The sequence below is a fragment of the Drosophila erecta genome, unplaced genomic scaffold, assembly GCF_003286155.1.
Source record: "Drosophila erecta strain 14021-0224.00,06,07 unplaced genomic scaffold, DereRS2 tig00000126-arrow-pilon, whole genome shotgun sequence".
Classification (NCBI taxonomy): Eukaryota; Metazoa; Arthropoda; class Insecta; order Diptera; family Drosophilidae; genus Drosophila; species Drosophila erecta.
In genome coordinates, this window is record NW_020825209.1 from 2,620,026 (window position 1) to 2,641,071 (window position 21,046).

Consider the following 21,046-nt stretch of genomic DNA (forward strand, 5'->3'; position numbering starts at 1 on the left):
TTAGCTGCTGGTAACGAGGATGTACGCGTATGAATACGCCGCAATTTTTCGGTTTCGCAAATGTTGCAATGAATTCCATTCTCCATAACCCCGCTTCCGTCAAATGTTCCCATTGACAGCTGGAAAAGCATTTCCATGTTAGCTCATACATAAGCAGATAGTACACGAGCTGTGTGACAGAGAATGATTTCGAAATTGGGGAAAAGGGCAAAATTTCAATAGCTAGTTTTGCTCGTACTCCACATGCGTTCAAAACCCAATTCAGTGCAGTAATATAATGGGATAAATGAAAAACAAATGATGATGATAACTGGAAATCAACCACTAGTAAATGGTAACCAGTGTTGCGTATAAATATGTACATATTCAATCGATGCAAAAACAATTATCTACAGAAAAAAATGTAAACAACAATGAAGCCCGAGTTTGCTAAAAATTTCACATGTAGACAAAACGAAAACGAAAGTGCTTGCTGCAGCACATTTTACACTTCTTACACTCTTCAATGCAGTAAAAAGCAAGAACATACGTGTTAACTCGCAAAAATGTGTACATAATGGCTTGATTGCAATTTCAATCTGAGATTGTACATACATGAAAACATATTTAACAAAATGCTTTGAACTCTGGAAATGTTTTAGGCAAATTAGTGGATTGCTAAGCTATTTATAGCAACATGACAGGTGCAATTAGAAGCACAAACTGAATGCACGTACGACTTGACAGCTTAAATTGGTGGTAAGCTGGGAAAACCCTTACAAAATGACGCAGAGTTCGTGCACGAATTGGGCGATCTGCACCCACCTGAAACGATGGGATAAACCACTTTGTGTGGGTCCAAAGACAGTCGATCCCCCATCCGGTATCCCCCTTATGCAAATAATGGGCGCAATGTGTCACTGAGCCACCAACTGACAGTTCGGATGAAGTGTCGCTGACAGGACGCGGATGCGGATACGGATACGGATATGGAAGCCAGTGCCTGCTGTGTTGGTATGCGGTATGATGGATCAATACCATACATAGACATACACTATGCACCACACACCACACATCACACAAACCACCTCCCAACCAAGTGCGAACATAAAATGTATAAAATATTGGCTGTCTACACGAATCCTAGGCAAGAAACCATACCGAACTGAATTGAAGCGGGGAATTCAATTTATATGCAAATGATATGCGAGGCGGACTGAAGACAGGCAGCAAGCCCAAACCAATACCAATATCAAAAGCCAAACCTGAACCTGAACCTGAAACCAAGCCCAAAAACCGATGCGAGGGCGTTCAGCTATGTGAATTTTAATTATATTTATTAAAAAATGTAATTATGTTAAAAAGCAAGAGCGACAGACACGTCGATGACAGGCAGAGAAAATGCAATAAATAAATATCCGTCCATCCATCCGAGCCAATTAGCTTGGTTCTTTCAGGTAAAGTAGCGAGTGCCCTCCGCCGAATCGTCCCTCACATCGTAAATTGTGGGAAGTGAATAGCTTGGCCTGTTGTAGCTCTGTCGGCTGGGTTTTTCAGTGACTTCCTCGGACTCCTCGTATACCGCCTCGGTCGCCTCGCCGGAGTAGTATTTGTCAGTGTCTTGGTCCTGGTAGCCATAGCAAGGTTTCACTGTGGTCTTCTTGGGCTTGCTCTTTTTGCCCGACTTCTTAGATAACTTGCCCTCGAAGAAGGCCAGCTCCTTCTCCTTCTTAGCCTCGAAAAATGCTAGCTCCTTTTCTTTCTTTTCGTCCCACCACTGCTTGAACTTCTCCCACTCGTTCTCCTTCTTCTCCAGCTTGGCCTCCTCCTTTTCGGTGAACAAATTGAGGAAATCCAGCTTCTTGAGCAGCTCCTTCTGCTTCTTGCCCTCGAACCAATCCAGCATGGCCTCATCCTTGGCCTCCTTGGCTTCTAGTTTTGCCTCCAGCTTGGGCAGCTTCAAAAGCCATCCGTGGGCCATCTGCAGAGCTGTGGATTTTTTTGTCGTATTTTTTATTTTGCCACAAAATATGACAAAGCTATGAGCTATTGTGTTCCATTTAGGTTCCTTGTAAAAACTCACCAAAACAGGCCATCGCCAGCAGCATTAGTTGTTGTCCGAATCTCAGCATTGTCTTTTGGCTTTCGGTTCTTGGAATCCAAACACTTGTTCGGTTTCTGTTCGGTCACAAGCAGATGGTCTGGCTACTTATAACCCGAAAATCCGAGCCACTGCATCTGGGAGCACGTGCTGCCTGCCTCGCCACTGCGATAAGCACGTGCATTTCGGTTGAGAAATCTATCAAGCTCGCGGCATTTTTGGGCCTTCTGCGATACTGGGTTCAATGCTCTGCCTGCACCGAAAGAAATACCACATTAAGCTTAGAACAACTCGACCCACTAAATGTTCAGGCTAGCGCAATGCGAAATTATCTATTTTCTTTGGTTTTCTGAATGTGTGCGCCAACATTCCAGACGCTAAGTTTTCTCTCAGTGTCTGATGGTGTACGGTCCGTCCCTGGTCAACTGTCGCTCTGATTAGTCTGGCAGTTATTTAGCAATGTCTTTGGGGGACTTTAGCCAGTTCTGGCAAAGATTTTAATGTACTGGCTTGCGACTCGAAAACCAGGCGCTGCTAATTGAGTCTGCCGTTATCTAGTGGGTGGTGTTGCCTGGCTTGTTTCTGCTGATGTGTTGAAAGTGGAAGTTAAATTGTATTTGTTTAATGCGGCTCATGCACACGGAAACCAAAAACCAGAGAGGGGGGCCTTTGACTCTGCAATGTGTGTTTGTGTTGGGCAAACAGTTTGCCAAATTAATTGCACACCAACTGTTTATTTGCCCGTTTGTCCGTTTGTGTTTTATGAGTTTCTTCCCTGTTTTTCTTGCGGAGTTTCTGTTCCCATTTGCCTAGCCCGTTTGCTTTCTCTAACTTGGCACGTTAATGAGGCTCACCAGATTGGAATGAATTACTATTGAGTTACCAGTGATTTTACCTAACAAAAATAATTATCTTCTTTGGATAAATAGAGAATATCTGCATGGAAAAGACTTTGGGCAAAACATTGAATGTGCGTTCTCTTTACAAGTTGATAATGATTAAATTCACATAAGATGTGTTATTATTATACCCGTTACTCGTAGAGTAGAAGGGTATACTAGATTCATTGAATGCACTTCCACTAGCTGAGTAACGGGTATCTGATAATCGGGGAACTCGACTATGGCATTCTATCTTGTTTTACAATGTGTTTAATTGCAGTAGAAACCTGAATGTTTCAAACATCTTAAAATCATTCGTAACATTAAATCGAAAATGTCTGGAAATAAGTTTTGCTGTGTTTAACGTTCGATGTTTAAATGATGTACATAAATTGATTTACTTGATAGTAAGTAATTGGAACTACTCTTTGTTCTACACATGTACTTGTATGTTTCAACACGCTCATTGATAACCGATAATTACATTTAATAGTGTGCCTTTTTATTACATTTTAAATTACATTTTTATTAAATACGTTGTAAATATATCATATAAAATGTGAAGTGAAAATGGAACTCCAGTTATGAGTGTCAGTCCTTTGGAGGATGGTGCAATTGTGTTACTTAGGGATTCTATTATTGTCGATATTTCCTAAATCGAGGGGCAATTGTGGAAATGGTTCCAATACGTTGTTCGAGTTGAGGACGAGATCGTCGTAGTCCTCGCTGAAGTCGTCAAAGCCACTCAACGTCGTTCTGACGGTTGTTGTTGTTGTGGTGGTGCTGGATGTCAGTGGTGCCGGGGTGGTGCGACGACGGGGCCTCCTGCCTCTGCGCCCTTTACGCCCCCTTCGCAATTTTCGCTGTGGCTTGCCAATTTCGTTCGACCGGCTATATATATTCGGATATGGCTCCATGGTGTAAACGGTGTAAGCTACTGGTGTTGATGTGGTTGTTGTAGATGTGGTGGTGCTCTGAGCAATTGTTGTTGTTGCAGTTTCAGTGGTGCTCGTGGTCGTTGCTGCCGGAGTGGTTGTTATTTCGGACTGTGGTGTTGTTGATGTTTGTGTAGTTGTTGTTGTCGTTGTAGGTACAGTTGTGGTTGGAGGTTGTGGAGTAGTGGTTGCTGTTGGTTGCGGTGAAGTTGTCGAGGTCTGCGTGGTGTTTGTTGGTGTTGGTTGTGGTTGTGGTGTAGTCGTTGTAGTTTGTGTAGCTGTGGACGTTGTTGTTGTTATCGGAGCTTGCGTAGATGTGGTAGAAGTTGATGTTGAAGTTGTGGGTTGTAGTGTTGTTGTTGAAGTTTGAACGACTGTTGAAGATTGTGGTTCTGTTGTGGTTGGTGTTTCTGTAGTGGATATTGTGGAAGATGGTGTAGTTGTTGATGACTGTGCTCCGGTTGAAGTCTGAGTAGTTGTTGTTGAGCTTTGGGGTGTTGTAATGGTTGTTGAAGTACTAGTGGTAGGTAGTTGTGTTGTTGTTGCAGCTTGTGTCGTTGTAATGGTTGGTTGTATTGTTGTCGGAATTTGTGTCGCTGTTGTGGTTGAAGCTTGTGTGGTGGATGTGTCTGCCAACGTGGTCGATGTCGACTGTGTACTTGTGGATGTGGTGATACCTGCTTGTGTAGTGGACGTGCTCGTTGGTGCTGCTGTAGATGTTGCAGAAGATGCTGTTGAAGTCGAGGTAGGCTCTGTAGTTGTCGAGGTAGTGCTGGAGGATTCTGTGGCATTTGATGCCGCTTCAGCCGCTGCAATTATTTCACTAATGTTAATTGTAATGGTTTCGTTGTTCAAGCTCGTTCCGTTTGCCGACTGAAGTTGGTTGTTTGAACTAGATATCGAGGCCAGAAACGAAGACTCCTGGCATACTGTTAAACAAACTAAAATGAGCAAGAAATTAGCATCCGTGCTTAAATCATGAGAGCCACCACTAATTACCTAATGTTGTCACCACAACGAAGGCAATTAAATGATTACGTGACGACAGCATTGTTGACGTGCTGCTTTCCTTTCCGTTTCCTTAATTAGCCCTGAATTGAAGGCTTTAGTCGAGGTGTTGCTTCTGTGACTGGGCGTACTGCTCTATAAATTTGACTAATTGAACTGATTTGCTGAGTGCTCAGATGGTCCAGTTTTATATCGATGTGAACTGGGCTCCACGTCCGGAAACGTGTGCTCCGTACGTGCGATTGCCGATTAACTTATCGCGTCTTCAGCCGATTCCAATCTCGATGCGCCAGCTGTAGCCACTCACTCTCGCTCTCAATCCCCGGATTCATTCTCCACTTTCCGCCCCTCCGCCATTGAAGAAGATTCTGAATTCCGATTCCGGAAGTGGCTTACACTTGTTGAACTTTTTAAAATATGTACTACGAACAGACCAACCGGATGCATTGCTCTTGCATTCGATTAACACCCGGGCACGTAATCTAAAACAACATCGAAAACAGATGGTCGACATACATACATACATATAACGCAAAACAAACCATTGTGAAGGCAATGCATTTTAATACGTTCATTAATGAAGTTATGGAAAAGTAACGCGATGAGGTTTTAGTTTAGTTTATTAAGGTTTCTGAAGTGTTGTACAACAAAAAAAAAAAACCAATTTAAGCCTTAACTGTCTGCACTTATGTACAAGCTGCACATAAATAAACATTTTAGTAAAATTGTGTGAAGCAGCATTAAAAACATATTGTATAAGTATATCAAACGCTTAACTAATTTCAGTTAATTGTGGTAAATAAATAGTGATTAAAAAAAATAGCTTGAATAAATCGAATGAAATGTAAACAGGCAATGCGGCATCCGATTAGCACTGATAACAGCGACGAATGCAATGGGAATTATTTAATTGTTGGTGTTCAAATAAAAAAAACATACGCAATTTTAATTATGTATTTACATGTCATTCCTCGCCCGCTTTAAAAGTTGAAATTGGCAATTATTTAGCTGAAACGTGACGAGAGGCAAATAGCGAAGTATTATGAAAACAATTCGCTAAAACAGCAAGCAAATATAAAGTAGTGTGGGTGAAGCGTCACTTTTAAAGGGGTTTAAATTAGATGTAATAAAAATACAATAATTATTTAGTATTTATACACACAAAAAAAAAAATACACGTCAGATGTGTATAAAGCCGACAAACCAAATTAAAATTAGCATGTAAAATAATATCAATTCATCGATTCATTCATGTAAGTACAGGTATATTACTCAAAGTACTAAAATATAACATTTTTACTAAAATACTTATTACTTTTTAAAAGTAAAAGGGGCTTTTCTCTATATAATTTTTTGATGGTTCAGGTGGAAAACTTGATGTCGTATGACGTAGTACAGTACTTGTACTTAGTAAAACCAATTCCCAAGCAGTGATAAATCGTAGAACACGCTCTAGATAGTGATAGTGAATACGTGAGCTTAGCCCTCAAATGTTTTCCATTGGGGCAGTATAAAAACCGAAGTCGATTCAGTTGGGCCAAGTAGTCGATGCAGTCAAACCGTACTAAAATGTTCAACAAAACGATTGTCGTGGCCCTCCTTGTGTGCGGTACGTAGTCCTTCAATCACAAGGATATGAGTTGTTTTATTTATAAGCAAATTTATATTTTTCCAGCTTGCTACCTTGGCACCATTGAGGCTCGCCCCGGACTTACCGATGTGGCCTCTGGACCAGTTGGAGCAGCCGCGCCATTGCTTACTGGAGCTGTTGGTGGACTAACTGCAGGAGCAGCTAATTCCGCTGTTCCTCAACTGAGTAGTGTTCTTGGCCAGTCAGGACCTTTGGGATTGGCTCAAGGACTTGGAGGACTTTCCGGTTAATCCCTTGAATATTTCAAAAGCTCTTAGACATCTTATTGTCAAACAAAACTATGTTTCAAGCAAAGCGTATAAAATATTACATAATTTGTCAATTTTTAATTACAAATAAAGTTACGTTTTGAGCATTTAAAAAAATGTGCAAAGATATTTTATTTTTTTAGTCATTTAATAAGCCTTCGGGAATAAGGTAACAAGTATGGAGTGCTGTCACCCTTTTAACCTCGTTTAATTATCTAAAATACTTCGTAAACTTTATACAAATTTCTCGAACAAAAATGCAAATGACGTAGAGGAAATTGTGTGTATGGATTTTATTATATTAAGTTTTTTTAAGTTTAAATTCTTAAAGATGACGTAAAATAGCTTAAGACATTTACATTTGTATCTTGCTCGTTTCTTATTATCGTATGTTGGTTCAATATCTACATATAATTTAAACATTATTTTGTCCTACCAACATTCTGTGCAACGGACTTGTAATGATTTTGAAGTTAAATATATATTAAATACTGAGTTTGTTTTAAATTATTCAAGCTTCACTGTACTCCTGGAATTAATAAGTAGAAAAAAATGCAAGCCTTTAAAGTCCATGAAAAGTTCAGGCCTTACGTAATGCAAAAACCAAGTCTAAATAAATCTTAACTACGTGAGCCGTGGTAGCACTTAACTCCACGTAGGACCAGATTTCCGACTATTTATGTAGGGCGAACTCCCCGAATAGAGCTCAGTTTGCTATTCAACTATGTCAGGCCAAAAATTATTGTTCATTGCCCTGCTAAGCCGTAAGTATTTTATCATATTTTCCCGTACGCTTAGAAAGGAAACTAAAACCTATATTTTGAAACAGTGATGATGACAGCGGCCTGGACTTTCCCCAGTCAGTCCTTAAATGTGACGAACACATCGTCGGCGAGAAAGCAGCTCATCAAGGATTTTGTGGCTAAAGTTCAGGAATTGATAAAGATATTAATGCAGAATTTGTTGAAACTTCCGGTCACGAGATAGGATTAACTTTAAATAAAAGTGTATATTTTAAAAATTTGGAATACCTCTGAAGTGTATCTTTTACAAACATAACTCCCTGGAGCATTATCCTAACAGCTTGCGCTTTCTTAAGTCGCCACATGCTTGTGGCGACTGTACGGATGATGGCCCAAGAGCCATCGGGAAAATGCCTAAAATTATGCCACAGCCCGAGCAAGAAGCACACACATCTTGTGTTCTTGCACAAGAAAATGTGTTAAGAAAATCTTAACGAAATTTCTCACGTTTGCCATAATTACGAGAAAAATACGTGACATGTGTTTTGACTGCGAAATTTACCAGGGACTCCAGCGCGGCTTAGCGATTGGGTTCTGCGGGCAGTGCCACGGGTAAGTAATGCATATGCAAGGTCGACGAAGAAAGGGGAGCAAAACGGTTGCCGAGTTGTAAATGGCAATAATACCAATAAAAATCTGTGTACAAAACCTCCATCCCCCCAACGGTGTAATTCATAAAAATCTCTTGAACAAATGTTTGTGACTCTTGGTCGTGACCGCCGCCTTCTGGAGTCAAAACATTAATGCTGTACACACACAAAATGTGGCCTTTTGGCAGGGCCTTCGATTCCATTTCGATGGCTTTGAATAATTCAGGCAAATGCGGTGCGTTCCTTTCTTGGGAGTCGTCTTAAAGTTCCCAGAAGTTTGTCCTCCTCGTCGCACTGGAGGAGACGGGAATTCTCTCAGAGGACGTTGCGTGATTGAATTGCGGCCTGATTGACAACTGACAGTTGAAATTGATTTGGCTGCAAAGTCGAGCGGTGCCGGTGGTTGAAACAAACCATCCGGATCCGGTTCAGGGAAAATGGATACATGAAGCTGGCGAGGGAACAGCGAAGTGCGAGTTGGGGTGGCGCTACAAACAGCCACACTTATTAATCCCCCGAGTGCAGGCGTGCATAAGTATCGGGCAAATGGATTAGAAACTTTTATGTGCACCGCGGTGAAATTGAGGGCCTGCACCGCGATAAAAATGCTAGGGTATCCCCAGAGGTGCTTGCACCCAATGGCAGGTGTAAATCAGCCACAGTTTGTGGAACTTTGCACAACTACTGTTCGATATGACAGAAATAATTGATTGACAAAAAATTGATAAGTCAATAATTGGTTCAATGAGTTAATAATGGCAAATATTTATTAATTCAATTGAATTAAACTATTAAAAGTACATTTTGTATATTACCCGTTTTTCTGCGTGTAGGTAAGCGAGGATGCGATTGTTGGCTAACTTCTCGGACCAAAGGATTCCGCACCCTCGAATCTGATGCTATTTAATTAAGTTGAACGGACCAAAGGGTACGGGTGGTGAGTGCTAGCATATGTACGGATAGAATGGGGTGCAGCACCACCCACTGTCCTTCAAACTCCACCCACTTGCAGCCTTCCACTATGCCACATTTGTGTGACAGTTAATGAACTCCCGTCACTCTTTCGCTTTTGTTTTCGCTAATCAAAGAGACAAGCGGCATGTGAGCGGCATACGCAATGAGGCGATGGAGTGCAGTCAATTAATTGATGGATGATGTGCATAATGAAAAGCTGTAAGGGGAATTGGCAAAGGATCCTTGGGACGGATGGGGAAATCCCCTTTTTGGGCATTTTACAACTTTGGGGCTGCAACAAAACTTAAACATCACAGTACTTATTCCACATTCTTTCATCGAGCCTATACAAAACTTCGCTGAAATACACGTATGGTGTTTTTGTACCTACCAAACTTTTTTTGCCCCACTATTCAATGGCAGAAGCTCATCAAGGAACTCCGCTCTTCGAATGCCGGTCCATTCAGTCAAAGGTTGCACATCCGGGTGTATTGATTGCTTTGACAAATCTGAGGCTCGTGTAATTTCATTACAAAACCCCCGAATCGGCTTCAGCATGGGATTACCACAAAAGCATTTTTCGAGTCCCCAAAGGGAGGTGAGATGGGCCAATGTCTGGTCTGGTCTGGTCGGGTTTTCCAGATGCTTTTTCCTCGCCGCCCTCGTTGTGTATGAAATTAAATTCAATTGTGTGACAAGTTAATCCTATTTCTCATCTCCCAACTTTTATTTAAGCTTCATTCTTTATGCATTACATGCGATCTTCGTGGGTGAGTGAGTGACACCGGTCTTGGTTTCCAAGGCGGTCCATCAATCAGTCAATCAGCCAGCCAGCCAGTTCGTCATTGAGTCAGTCACTCCTTTGGCAGACGTCATAGACTGTCAGAAATGTTTGATATATATGTATGCTGCCTGCTTTCTCCCTTGGAGCCCGTTTCAAAAAGTGAAAGCGAAGGGTTGTCTGTCTGGATGTCTGGGTGTCCCAAGGGTCGTGGATTTTGAGTGCCTCCATGACGCCAACGGTCCAGCAACACTTCATTAAACGCATAAAGCAATAAAATGTTCTCTCGATAAGCAAAACAAAGACCATCCCAAATGAAACCCCATAGAAAAAGGCTTCGAACTGTCTGACAGCTTGACGTCGCCTGCTAATGGCAGAAAAAAAACAGAATACATAGAATAAAGGAAGGCATCTGCCCGAATTGATGCTCTCAAGTCCTTGCAAGTTGGTGCCAGTGATTGGGAAGTCCTAAAGCTGCTAGAAGGCTATAATGAAAGTCAAACAGCTGGGAGGGCAAAATCTCTTTCAATTGGCATCTTGATTCGCCTACGATTGGGACAGGCACATGGTCTCATCTATGTGCATATAAATGCATTGGTATATTTTTGCTTAAAAAAAAAATTAACTTTCATTGAAAAGTTCATTTGAAGATGAAATAATCAATAGTTTATATTGGGTTTCGTTCACCACTTATTGACTTAAATTCATGTAAGAGCCAGAGAAATATTAGAATTGCACTAGTAAGTAATTTTGGAGAGTAGTTAACTTGTGCAGTTCAATCAACTTTCCCTACGCTGTTCCCGTATGTTTGTCACGTCCCCATTAACCCCATATAAAAAGTGACAGACAGGAATCAGACCTGAGCTGCGGCTTAATCCATCACATCAATGCGGAAGAGACCAGTCATCATCATCATCGTTGTCATCAGTGCTTCTCCTCTCGGCATCCACCATTTCCCACTGACCACCATTGTCGCTCCGCATCCGAATATAATATAGAGTAGCAGAGTTGTATCTTTATTACGATAATTGCTCATTGAGCAGGAAATTTTTATATGCGTGTGCCTCAGCGTGTCCTCCGATTGCAAAGCCCCTCAAATTCTTGGGGGCAGGAAAAATCAACCCAGAACCCAGCGGGGATATAATAATAGCACAACATGCGTCCAGAACAGAACAGAACAGAGTCTGTTCTCCTCTGTTGGTTACTGGTTCAGGTGGGAGTGGCAGTGGATTGTTTGGGGTCTTGGGGCTTTTAGCTGATGATGGCATTTTCCTTCTTTTTTTTTGTGGACAACGCTCAGAAACGTAAAAAAGAACATCACACACAGGAAGAGAAGAGACAGAAGATACCGATGCTAAGAGTTGTATAAGAGGAGGAACAGATCCTAGGCGTTTGGTGGTAGTGCCCGTTGTGGTGGATCATTTGCACCTACGTCATCACCATAGCCATCGCCATCACCATCGCCCATCAAACCGGTGGGCAACGAAGGCTCCCTCCAGTTCCACACGTCGATACTATCGCCGGCTCCCAAATTAAAGTCCGTCCTCCGTCGCTGCAGCAGTATACGCAAATTGAGCAGAAATCTATCCACATCCCGATGGTGATCGATGCGCAATCGGATCGCTGGCATTTGGGTGATTCGACGTCTATCTGCCGATCGGTTGATCGATCGTTGGATAATACGCTCTATTTGACCCGGCATGCGATCAAAGTTCAGGCGAATGCGAAAATTCGGACCTTGATGTGGCCGAAATGGATTCATCTTGTTGCACCGTGTAATTTAGTTATTTTCTGTGTTTTGCCTTTTTTGCCTTTTTTGGTTTACGAGATTTTGAGTGGTTTCTGATATTTTTCAGCTGGTCTTGCTTACCGGAATTTCGATCGAAAGGGACTGCTCGAATGACTGTACATTTGTTGACAGCTTGCTAACAAAAGCATGCCCGATAGGTAGATATCGCAAAGGGGACTGAGCACTTGGTATCTTCATAAAGTTCTGTTGTGGAATGGTATTAGATAAAAATACAAAAAATAAACATTATAATGAGGGAAAATTAACTAGAATTTGGCTAACTAGGACTGACATAATCAGATTGAGGAATTGAGAGACCGGTGAAACATCTATGCGAATCTGGCCCTTAGGTACACATACTTGTGTACGCTCGATGCATATTTAATTAAACTTTCACCTCTTCAAAGCCGACAAAGAATCTTTGGCGGGGGCGACAGGAGACAAGTCCAGAACACTTTGGTCTCTCGCTTCAATCATTTTCATGGGGTGGATGGATGTGCTAGTGGATGTCCTAGCTCCAGGACCTGTTACTCTCATCCTAGTTCTTGAAATACTTAAAAGCAACACGACAAGCTTTAATTAAATCAGTTTTAATTAATGCAAAATGCGAAATTTCAAAAGACGTCGCCAGGGCTTGGCTCAAATTGCCGACAACATGGAAAACAGAAAACAGAGGCGAGCGATGCCACGCCATGCGAAGAGGTCCAAAGGACCCCAAAAAGGATCTGGATCCCCTCGAACGCAACGTTTTGTTGTCGCATAATTACAACTCAATTGTAATCCAATTTTGGCCAGGCATATAAATCCGATTCAGGCACAAAGTCACGCCCCCGGCCTGGTGTCTGTGTCAACTTTTTCGGTGTCAAATAAATAAACTTTTGACAGTCGGCAGACAGGCCAGCGGGGTTTTTCCAGCTCCAACTCCGCCCGAAAAAGCCCAACCACATACCTTTCGCATATTTTGGCCACCACCGGAAATGGAAATTTGTTAACGATAGTGGGAAGGAGGGAATGTATGTACATAAGTATCTAGGGTAACAAAATCAATGACCCAACAGATGGATTAGATACCGTCATCTGACCAAGAGCTCATCCGTCCAACCCCCTTGAAGACAGAACTCTTGATAACTGCAAATTAGTTGCACATGTTCCACATGGGCCACAACTCAAAACAAGACGTGTTTGCACTAATTTGGCCAAAATCAACAGCTGTGTGTACATGTGCTGCCATCTTTTGCTCGCTGTGTGAGTGAAGAAAACTCATCATAACTTTCTTATCAGAAACTTACTTCTTGCTCTTCAGATACCCAACAGAAGCAGTCCCAAAAAAATAAAATAAAATAAAAGAAAAGGAACTAGCGAGATTCTGGGGCGAAAAACGAGAAGGAAAACAGAAAAATTGCCTAGAAAACTTGTTATAATTACACACTGGCACACACACTCACACATGCACACTCTCACACGTGCTGGATGTCCGTATGTGTATGTAAGTTTTGCACTTGAAGAAATAAATACGACTTCGGCATTAAAGAATCTATATCCCATATCTAATATATTGATATCTTGGTCATAGATATCTGGATATCTTTGAGGAAATTTTAGCTTACAAGCCCGCAAAACAATTTAATAAAAATATGTTTACTTCATACCAATATATAGTCTATCGTCTATTTCCTTTAGGTGTATGACTAACTTAGTGACTGCAGGGCAAGGAATTTGGATGGGGGGGCATGAAGAAAGGAGGAGTACGGGGGCATGCATGAACAGGCAACATATGTTGGACTTTGGAGCAAACTTTTGCGAGTTTTCGGGGCGCCCTTCTACTATCCCCCTTGTAACAGCTCCATATATTGGCACCTCCTCATCGCAGGATTTCGCCGAGCGGAATTTGTGTGTTTTGTGGTTGAGTAGACGCACAGTTTAGGCCCAGAATGCAACAGCTGCCAGAATCCCCATTCCGGAGGACGAAAATGTCCTGCCTAACTCATAGTTGGAGTTTTGCCTAGTGCCGAAAGACCTCGTGACAACTTCCTCACTAAACTCCCCGATGAGACGCGATAAGACAGATAATTGCATGTGGTAAGACCCTATGAGTAAGGTTACTATTTTTGGTGCTCAAGCTAACTTGGAAAAACATATTTGTGAAAGTTTTAAATTACTTTATTTTAGCGAAAAAATGATATATATTTATTCAGGATTTGTCCCCAACGAAATGCAATAAAAAGCAAGGGTTTCCCAGTGCCTGAAAAGATCCTCGTTAACAATCGACTACCTGATTCCAATAGCATTGTGTCCCCCTCTGAGAGTGCCACAAAAGCCCCATAATATCTTTAAAAAATAATAATGACAACAGTTTCAATGGAAGTCTGGAAACAATCAGAGCGACGGCCACATGATGCCAACTTTTCAGGGACTCTTCGCAGAAATAAAAACTTGCATCGAAAGCCGAGGGAATTGTTAACGAAGGTTTACAAAGAATGGGGTAAATCCTACGCAAAAATAAAGGCACAAACTTTTGGCCCAACTTTTTTTGGTCGAAATAAAAATAACGAAAAAAATCAATGTGGACCCGGCCAAACTGTCGGAAAATGCCCAAAAATGGTTCGGCCAGTGGAAAAAAATATGCCAATGAAATGGGCTGTTTCCCAGCCCTGGCAAATGTGTTCAGCGGATGGGGGTGTGCAAAACTGATGGCCCGTCTGGGCCAAAAGCAAAACCAGAGCCAAAGCGAAAGCCATGTACTCGCGAATGCGGGACACGTACTTGCGCTATAATTATTTCGTACGTGAGCACGTGAGCCCGCCGAAAGACAATGAGTCGCCGGATCCGGAGAAATGGAAAACGGAGACTGGAGTTCGAAGACCGGAGTCAGAGAGCGTCTGCGTCTACGGCCGGAAGAAGATGTCGGGCCCGCTGAGGTAAGCATATAGTACATTAGAGAAATGAAAGACTTGCAGTGCGAATTTTCCCCGAAAGAAAAAAGATTAATAAGATTTAGATTTAGATTTAGGCGAAACTAACCAAACAATGAATTCTATCAGTGAGTAATTAAAGCTGGCCCCCATACAACAATAAGAATAACAAAAACCATTCAGACTTTCAGTAAGTAATTAATATTTGTTTCCGTGCATCATAAGAACGAGACCAAGGCTTTAGTTTTCGACTTTTCAGCGTGACACAACATATACAAAAATTTTGGAGTAACTCCCTCCAAATAATATCCGCCTCAGGGCATCAGAGGAAAGATCTTTAGCTATCCAGCTGCCCTTAAGTATTGCCTACGTGATGGTTTTTTTGTTCAAGAAAAATTTATTGCCATTACCTTGAAAGTTGCCCAGAAAGTCTTGGCGTCATATTGGCATATTTATCATCGTTTATATTAATGGCTCTATATTAAAGAGCTTTCCTATCGATTCATATCCAATTTAACCAGCTATATAGAGGACACTAAATATAAATTAGGTAAGGTTAATTTGTAGTTTTCTATTTAAAACTAGAAAAGTAGCCCTCTGCCCTGGATAGACCTCATCCTGAGCAAGCACTTTGGAACCATATATCTAATTAAAGGACTGTCCCCTTGGTTCCCAACTGGTCCACATCTCATCCACGTCGTCATTAGCATCGTCATGATCGGAATAAATGAAAGCACCAACCGCTACAACCGCATGCAGCTTAATTCTCATAAAAGTCACATAAAGTAAATAAGTTTGATTATAAGCCACAGAAAGGGCAACACAACAGAGTGAAAAAATGGGAGCAATGGAAGTACACAGTGAGGAAAATTCAATGAACTAATATAACAAAAGCAGCAATTTAATTGTTAAGCGGTCATTTAGGAGATTTAAAAAAAAAACTGTTTTATCAAATAGAGTTGAACGATAGGCTTTATTTTTGTTTCAAAAAAACATTATTTAGAACATTGAGAAATGTAATTAATAATATTCAATCAAGAATTATTTATACGCCATCTTCATTCTCAGTGCCAATAAAGTGTAGAAGTGCCGAACGGCAGCTTCACTTGCAGGACCTGGACCAAAACAGATCCTGGCTTTGGCAGTTGTCACCGCCGCTGGAGTAATTAACATTCACAATGAAAATGAAAACGAGCAACTGCAGCGGTCTGGATGGGCGAGTGTGAATGTTTGGGCGCTTGTCTTTGTGGGCGGGTCGGGTCTTTGAGAGCGGTAAAAGTTTTTAATAACCCGCAACAACAAACACGAATGGGACCACGAAGGACAAGGCTAGGAAAAGGCGGGGGAAAAGGCGGCGAAAAGCGGGCAACGGCGGCACAGAGCAACCGCCAACAGCCACAATAATGACACACAAAACGTTGACAATGTAGTCGTGCGTGCAACGCACCCCTTCGAAACCCCTCCCAAGCCCTCGATCGCAGACCCAACCCCAATCCATACACCTCTGCCCGCAGGACCCACTTCCGCGTGCACCGGAAAAGGATTTCTGCCACAACGAAAACAGCAATGAAAACCACAAAATGTTGTCCGCTGGCACACAAAGAAAAATACAAGTATATATCAAATACATTTCATCTTAATATTCGAAACCTGAGCATCAAGACAGCAACACTTGTTAAGCTATTTAAAAATTGTAAAAAATATATTATTATTCGAAACAAATAAATACATATATATAATTGAAAGTAAGTAGATAATGTATTACACGCAGTCATTATAAATGTTCCAAGAATCTTTTGTTACATCTTATTTTTCAGTGAAGTGGGCTGATCCGTGGGTGGTTCGGGATTCCAGGGTTGGGGCGGTACGCGGCCAGCATACGCAACATCAAATTGCTGACCGCACACACAGACGGAGTGGCTTGAATGGGTATTCAATCGCATCGACTGTGCAACAATTGAAGCGGTTTTAAAATAAACGAATGCGGCTTATTACGCACATGTAGCACGCCCACCGCCCCCTCATCCACCAGCTGGACCACCACCACTGCCATACGCACATTGAAATAAATGTCAAATTGAAATTGACATGCTGTGGCGGGGGGGCTACGGTCCAGCAAAGAAGGAGGTGTGCGGAGGTGTGACGCACTGCGTCTATGGGCTCATGCGGATCCGGATGCGGAAGCGGATGCCGTGGTCAGCTTTTCACACTGTGACCAATTAAAATTGGATTAGGACTAACCGAAAGTTGAGTGAACTTTTTGCTAGTTTCAGAGAAGAAATGCTCAGTTTACATCTGCATTAAGTCACTTTTACCACCCAATCTATCTATAACATTATGGCTAGCACATTTTTTTTATTGCAGATGAGTAATTATTTTGCCGTTTTAGCTCCTCAAGAATATTAAGGCAGCCGAGAAACCAAACCACTTGAATATCAGTCAACCGAATTCGATGGACTCCCCCCTCTCCCAAGGACAAAACCCTTATCAAAGTGTCGTTTGCAATTTCGGCGTCACCTGGCGGATTTGGATTTGGGTGCTTGGACTGTGCCCCAAGCACTTTCGCCTAAAGAGTCTGCCATTCTTTGATCAGCGCGCGGCTAATAAGATTTTAAAGGGCATTTATGGAAACAAAGGAGCCACGGAGGGGCAGAAATCAAGTGAAAAATGGTAAATGGGAAATGGAAAATAGCAAAAGGGGGGCCTGGCAAGACGGGTCTAATTTTATTAATGTTGCCAATTTTCAACGGGTGGTACGTAGGGGGGTTAACAGGTAAGTGCCCCAGGGGGATGGAAAAAAAAGAAGTAGAGGGGTTGGTTGTAGCAATAAATGTGCTGCTTACGCGCGCAATTAAATATGAAATATTTAAGAGCTGGCACGGTTTCCTAGCTCTTAGCTGGTACTTTCGCCCCTCACTGGAAAAGCTGGTGGAAAACGTTTTGGGGAGTGTGAAAAGCGGGTTCCTCGGGTGGTGGCTAATTAATAATTTTTAGGCAATTCAGCAGAATGCCGGGGCTAAGGGCTTTGCAACTCAGGTGGCAAAAACTTCGACGCAACTTGACTTGACTTGATTAAGTTGCTTTTTAATGAAGTTCAAAGTGATTTTACTTGCAATTAATACACCTCACCCTCGCAGGTGTCTTTCATTTTCCAATCTCTCTAGCGTTTTCCCCCATTTCCCCCACACCTACAATGATTGATGGCCGGAAAAGCATCCCGAGGTTTAGTGGAAAACTTTGGCTATGGCTAAACTATTTCCGGATTTCGATCAGGCGACTTCAATCAGAAATCACATAGGATGGTGGGCAAAATTGAATAAAATGTGGTATTCATTATTGTTTCGTTTTGACTCGCAACTTGTGAAAGAATAACGCCTTGCCTGATGGACAAAGTCTGCTGTCAGTGGTCTGATTAATCGCCGGATGTCGTCAGGACGTACAATGCCCACTCATTTTGAAGGATAACACTTATTCCTCAACAACAATTAATTGGAGCTGCAGCAAATGGCTCCAATTCCAAAAGAATGGATGCGGGATCACGGCAAATTCCCATAGAGCATATAAATAACCATAAATGCCGAGCAACTAAACCAACCCAGCAGCAAATTTTTGCGGTTGAGTTTCTTTCCTAGCCAAGAGCTCTTTGCAAAAACATCGAGTGCCCGACAATTATTTACACTCGAAAGTTTTGCCAAGTTGGCCGAGCACAAATGAAGTTGCAACTGCTGCAGATGTAGATGTAGATGTAGATGCCAGGATACTCCAGGAGATGCCGGTAGATGTCAGGACATGCGAGCATGTGTATTCTCCAAAAGGGGACACAAGCTATTCGCAGGTGAATCAGGTGGCTCAGGTGGGGAAAGGCATGGCTAGACAGGATGCGGCTAGAGACGAGGTCGAGAATTATGCAACTTGTGCTGTGGAAGCCACAGGACGGCACTTCTTGTTGTCAACCTGGCTCCAACTCCAAGTCCACTTCTTCGAACTCCGGCGCTCTCTCTGCGCTCCCTGACACTCCACTCTGCTCCCGTTGTCCTTGCAGACAATTAAGCAGGGACAATGCGCCGCACAGGCTTTGTAAAAGCTCATGCATGCACACTGGCAGCGCTGGTCTGCAAAATCTACACATGAAGAAAACGGATTCACATATTATATCCATCAATCGCGTGCAACCACTGCCTCTCATTTATATAGAATACAACATAGAACAAGCTGCCACACTCCTCAAATACTTAATACTTAATGTACACATGTATAAAATAAATACTGCATAAATATTTTCCTCTCTACACGGAGCACACCTGGGCTCCTTCTCCGTCCGGATGTGTTAAGCCATAGAGCCGGGGAAGTTCATTGCCGAAACTTTCTGTCCTTCCAGGAAGCTCCGTCCGTCCGTTCTTCTGAAGCCATGAACGCAATTTGCCTCTCAGTGGCTCAGTGCGTTTTGCCTGTGGCAAATTACAAAGCATACCATGATTTACCTAATTGCGCCACTGCATCTCCTGGTAACACCACCCAGGTATCATTGCCTTTTGTTAGCCCTTTTTCTGGGCTCTCGGTCGAGGTGCAAGGGGTGCTGAAGAATTCGCGCTGCCGTAGGAGTCAACATTGAAACTCTAACAAGAGATCTTATCTCAAAATTAGAAAATATTTTCATTTAAAGTCAAGTATGAACCGATTTCAGTTTTAGTTGCTGTAATCTCTAAGAAAGAAAATAGAAAATCAGTTCTGTGATTGCATACTCTCCCTTTTCTTACCATGGCTTTGATTGTGGCCCAATTTTTGCAGCCATGACAAATACCCAACAATTACAAAATTGCCAGCACACAACCACACACACAATTTGGCAAACAAAATTTACAAAATTTTTCAAACCATGCACCCACACACACGCACACACACACATGGCAACGTTGTGAAATTGAGTAAATTTGCAGTCGCTTTTTTCTCGCTTCTCGTGGTTCCAGCTGGGGCTCGACTTCATTTGCCATACAGCCGAAATTCATGAGCATGCTCGACTGGGGGTCAACTATGACCACCCAGTACCACCATGCAGTACCCTGCACCACCCTGGTCCCAGAGTGGACCACCCACTGCACCACATCCCACGACCATGTTGATGATGATGGCCATGGCGATGGCAATGATGACAACATGTGTGCCTAAGCGCCGACTATAAACTGCGTTGGAAGGACCAAATGGAAGGACGCAGGACGATTGGACATCGCGGTGGGCGTTGTTGGATTGCGGGCGGGTGGTGCTGGAGAGGGTTGATTACTGTACTAGTGGGGCGGTTAGGGTTAAGTGTCACAACATGCCATTTAAAATGGGCGGATGGGTGCGGCCAGCTGCACGACAAGCGAGATGAGCAAACACTTTGCTAACATCATGAATATGAGTATTGTATGTTGGTAGGCCTGACAGAAAAGAACGCTTGTATTTTTATAAGCCCCTGAATTAAATAATTTAGCAACAATACCAAAAAACGATTCATAATCTATTCATTTCAGGAAATCCACAATTACTAAAGAATTCTGTTGTAAGAAAAATGTATGTTTTATATACATTTTTCGACTAGTTTTTATACCTAATAACTTTTGTATTTGTATGAACACTTTTATGGAACAAAAACTGCACAATAGGATCAACCAAGTGGAATGAATCGAGCTAAACCACGAGGTCATTTCGCCCAGTCTCCTTACGTCTGGGCTTCTGTTTATTCCCTTTTTATAAACATTATGAAATTATTGCTGTCGCAGGCAACATCAGCCACTAAACCCTATTCGCAACCCCTATCCATGCGAAGATAGCAACAGTGTGTCTGCCCACTTAAACATCGCTCCCGTCCAACGTCCACCTCCCACCGCCCACGACCACGCCCATTGTTACACGCTGTATGCAATCAGCCACATGCAGTGATTGTCCACTTTGCTTGTCCATGTGCGATATGTCGAGGAGCCACTGTGGCAGCCGGAGGCAGCCATTGAACCGCAGCCATCGGAACCGCCCAATAAACAGCATGATGGCGGGACGGCCGAAATGGGGGAATAGCTGAGGGTTACGGCGCTCGACGTTTATCCAGGACGAAGGACCAAGGACCAAGGACGAAGAGGACCAAACAAAACGGCCGGGCCGAGCCGAGCCGGGCCGGGCAGGACATGCAAATCGATTGATGTTGATTAGCATAAATTGTCTGGACCGCATTGTGCAATGAATAATTTTGGTGGCGCTGACGTGCCACGCCCCCGCACGTCGCCGATTGGTGGGCGGTTGGGTAGTGCTTTTGTGCACCGCTTGCAATTTTGAGCGCCCTAATGCAATTTTGTTTTGCTTAATTTGATAGGCGTTGTCAGCTGAGCTGCCAGCCTGACAATGTGTCCACCTAACAGGAGCAACAATGGCAAAATTGCAAAC

General features: G+C 42.7%; 5 protein-coding genes across 5 annotated transcripts; 2 read left to right on the plus strand and 3 right to left on the minus strand.

The window, feature by feature from the left end:
* Positions 1 to 1,280: 1,280 nt before the first annotated feature.
* LOC6551155 (DNA ligase 1) lies at positions 1,281 to 2,157 on the minus strand. Its single transcript, XM_001976820.3, has 2 exons — positions 2,063 to 2,157; positions 1,281 to 1,968 (listed from the first exon to the last, which is right to left on the minus strand). Exons 1-2 carry the CDS (start codon positions 2,109 to 2,111, stop codon positions 1,433 to 1,435), a joined length of 585 nt encoding a protein of 194 aa, XP_001976856.1. The 5' UTR covers positions 2,112 to 2,157; the 3' UTR covers positions 1,281 to 1,432.
* A 1,424-nt stretch (positions 2,158 to 3,581) lies between these two features.
* LOC6551156 (salivary glue protein Sgs-3) lies at positions 3,582 to 4,947 on the minus strand. Its single transcript, XM_026982327.1, has 2 exons — positions 4,896 to 4,947; positions 3,582 to 4,837 (listed from the first exon to the last, which is right to left on the minus strand). The coding sequence occupies exons 1-2, from the start codon at positions 4,945 to 4,947 to the stop codon at positions 3,582 to 3,584; spliced, it is 1,308 nt and encodes a 435-aa protein (XP_026838128.1).
* Positions 4,948 to 6,432: 1,485 nt separating this feature from the next.
* LOC6551158 lies at positions 6,433 to 6,912 on the plus strand. The gene is made up of 2 exons (XM_001976823.3): positions 6,433 to 6,513; positions 6,580 to 6,912. The coding sequence occupies exons 1-2, from the start codon at positions 6,453 to 6,455 to the stop codon at positions 6,783 to 6,785; spliced, it is 267 nt and encodes an 88-aa protein (XP_001976859.2). The 5' UTR covers positions 6,433 to 6,452; the 3' UTR covers positions 6,786 to 6,912.
* A 615-nt stretch (positions 6,913 to 7,527) lies between these two features.
* On the plus strand, positions 7,528 to 7,790 carry LOC26526444. Its single transcript, XM_015155972.2, has 2 exons — positions 7,528 to 7,567; positions 7,633 to 7,790. Exons 1-2 carry the CDS (start codon positions 7,528 to 7,530, stop codon positions 7,788 to 7,790), a joined length of 198 nt encoding a protein of 65 aa, XP_015011458.1.
* Positions 7,791 to 10,926: 3,136 nt separating this feature from the next.
* On the minus strand, positions 10,927 to 11,837 carry LOC6551159. Its single transcript, XM_026982102.1, has 2 exons — positions 11,802 to 11,837; positions 10,927 to 11,742 (listed from the first exon to the last, which is right to left on the minus strand). The coding sequence occupies exon 2, from the start codon at positions 11,691 to 11,693 to the stop codon at positions 11,316 to 11,318; it is 378 nt and encodes a 125-aa protein (XP_026837903.1). The 5' UTR covers positions 11,694 to 11,742; positions 11,802 to 11,837; the 3' UTR covers positions 10,927 to 11,315.
* Between the last annotated feature and the right edge of the window lie 9,209 nt (positions 11,838 to 21,046).

Coding starts and splice junctions, on each gene's coding strand:
- LOC6551155 (XM_001976820.3), bottom strand. CDS start 2,111: ATGCTGAGATTCGGACAACAACTAATGCTGCTGGCGATGGCCTGTTTT. Junction 1,969..2,062: donor GCTGGCGATGGCCTGTTTTG/GTGAGTTTTTAC, acceptor AAAAATCCACAG/CTCTGCAGATGGCCCACGGA.
- LOC6551156 (XM_026982327.1), bottom strand. CDS start 4,947: ATGCTGTCGTCACGTAATCATTTAATTGCCTTCGTTGTGGTGACAACA. Junction 4,838..4,895: donor CGTTGTGGTGACAACATTAG/GTAATTAGTGGT, acceptor TGCTCATTTTAG/TTTGTTTAACAGTATGCCAG.
- LOC6551158 (XM_001976823.3), top strand. CDS start 6,453: ATGCAGTCAAACCGTACTAAAATGTTCAACAAAACGATTGTCGTGGCC. Junction 6,514..6,579: donor CGTGGCCCTCCTTGTGTGCG/GTACGTAGTCCT, acceptor ATATTTTTCCAG/CTTGCTACCTTGGCACCATT.
- LOC26526444 (XM_015155972.2), top strand. CDS start 7,528: ATGTCAGGCCAAAAATTATTGTTCATTGCCCTGCTAAGCC. Junction 7,568..7,632: donor GTTCATTGCCCTGCTAAGCC/GTAAGTATTTTA, acceptor ATTTTGAAACAG/TGATGATGACAGCGGCCTGG.
- LOC6551159 (XM_026982102.1), bottom strand. CDS start 11,693: ATGAATCCATTTCGGCCACATCAAGGTCCGAATTTTCGCATTCGCCTG.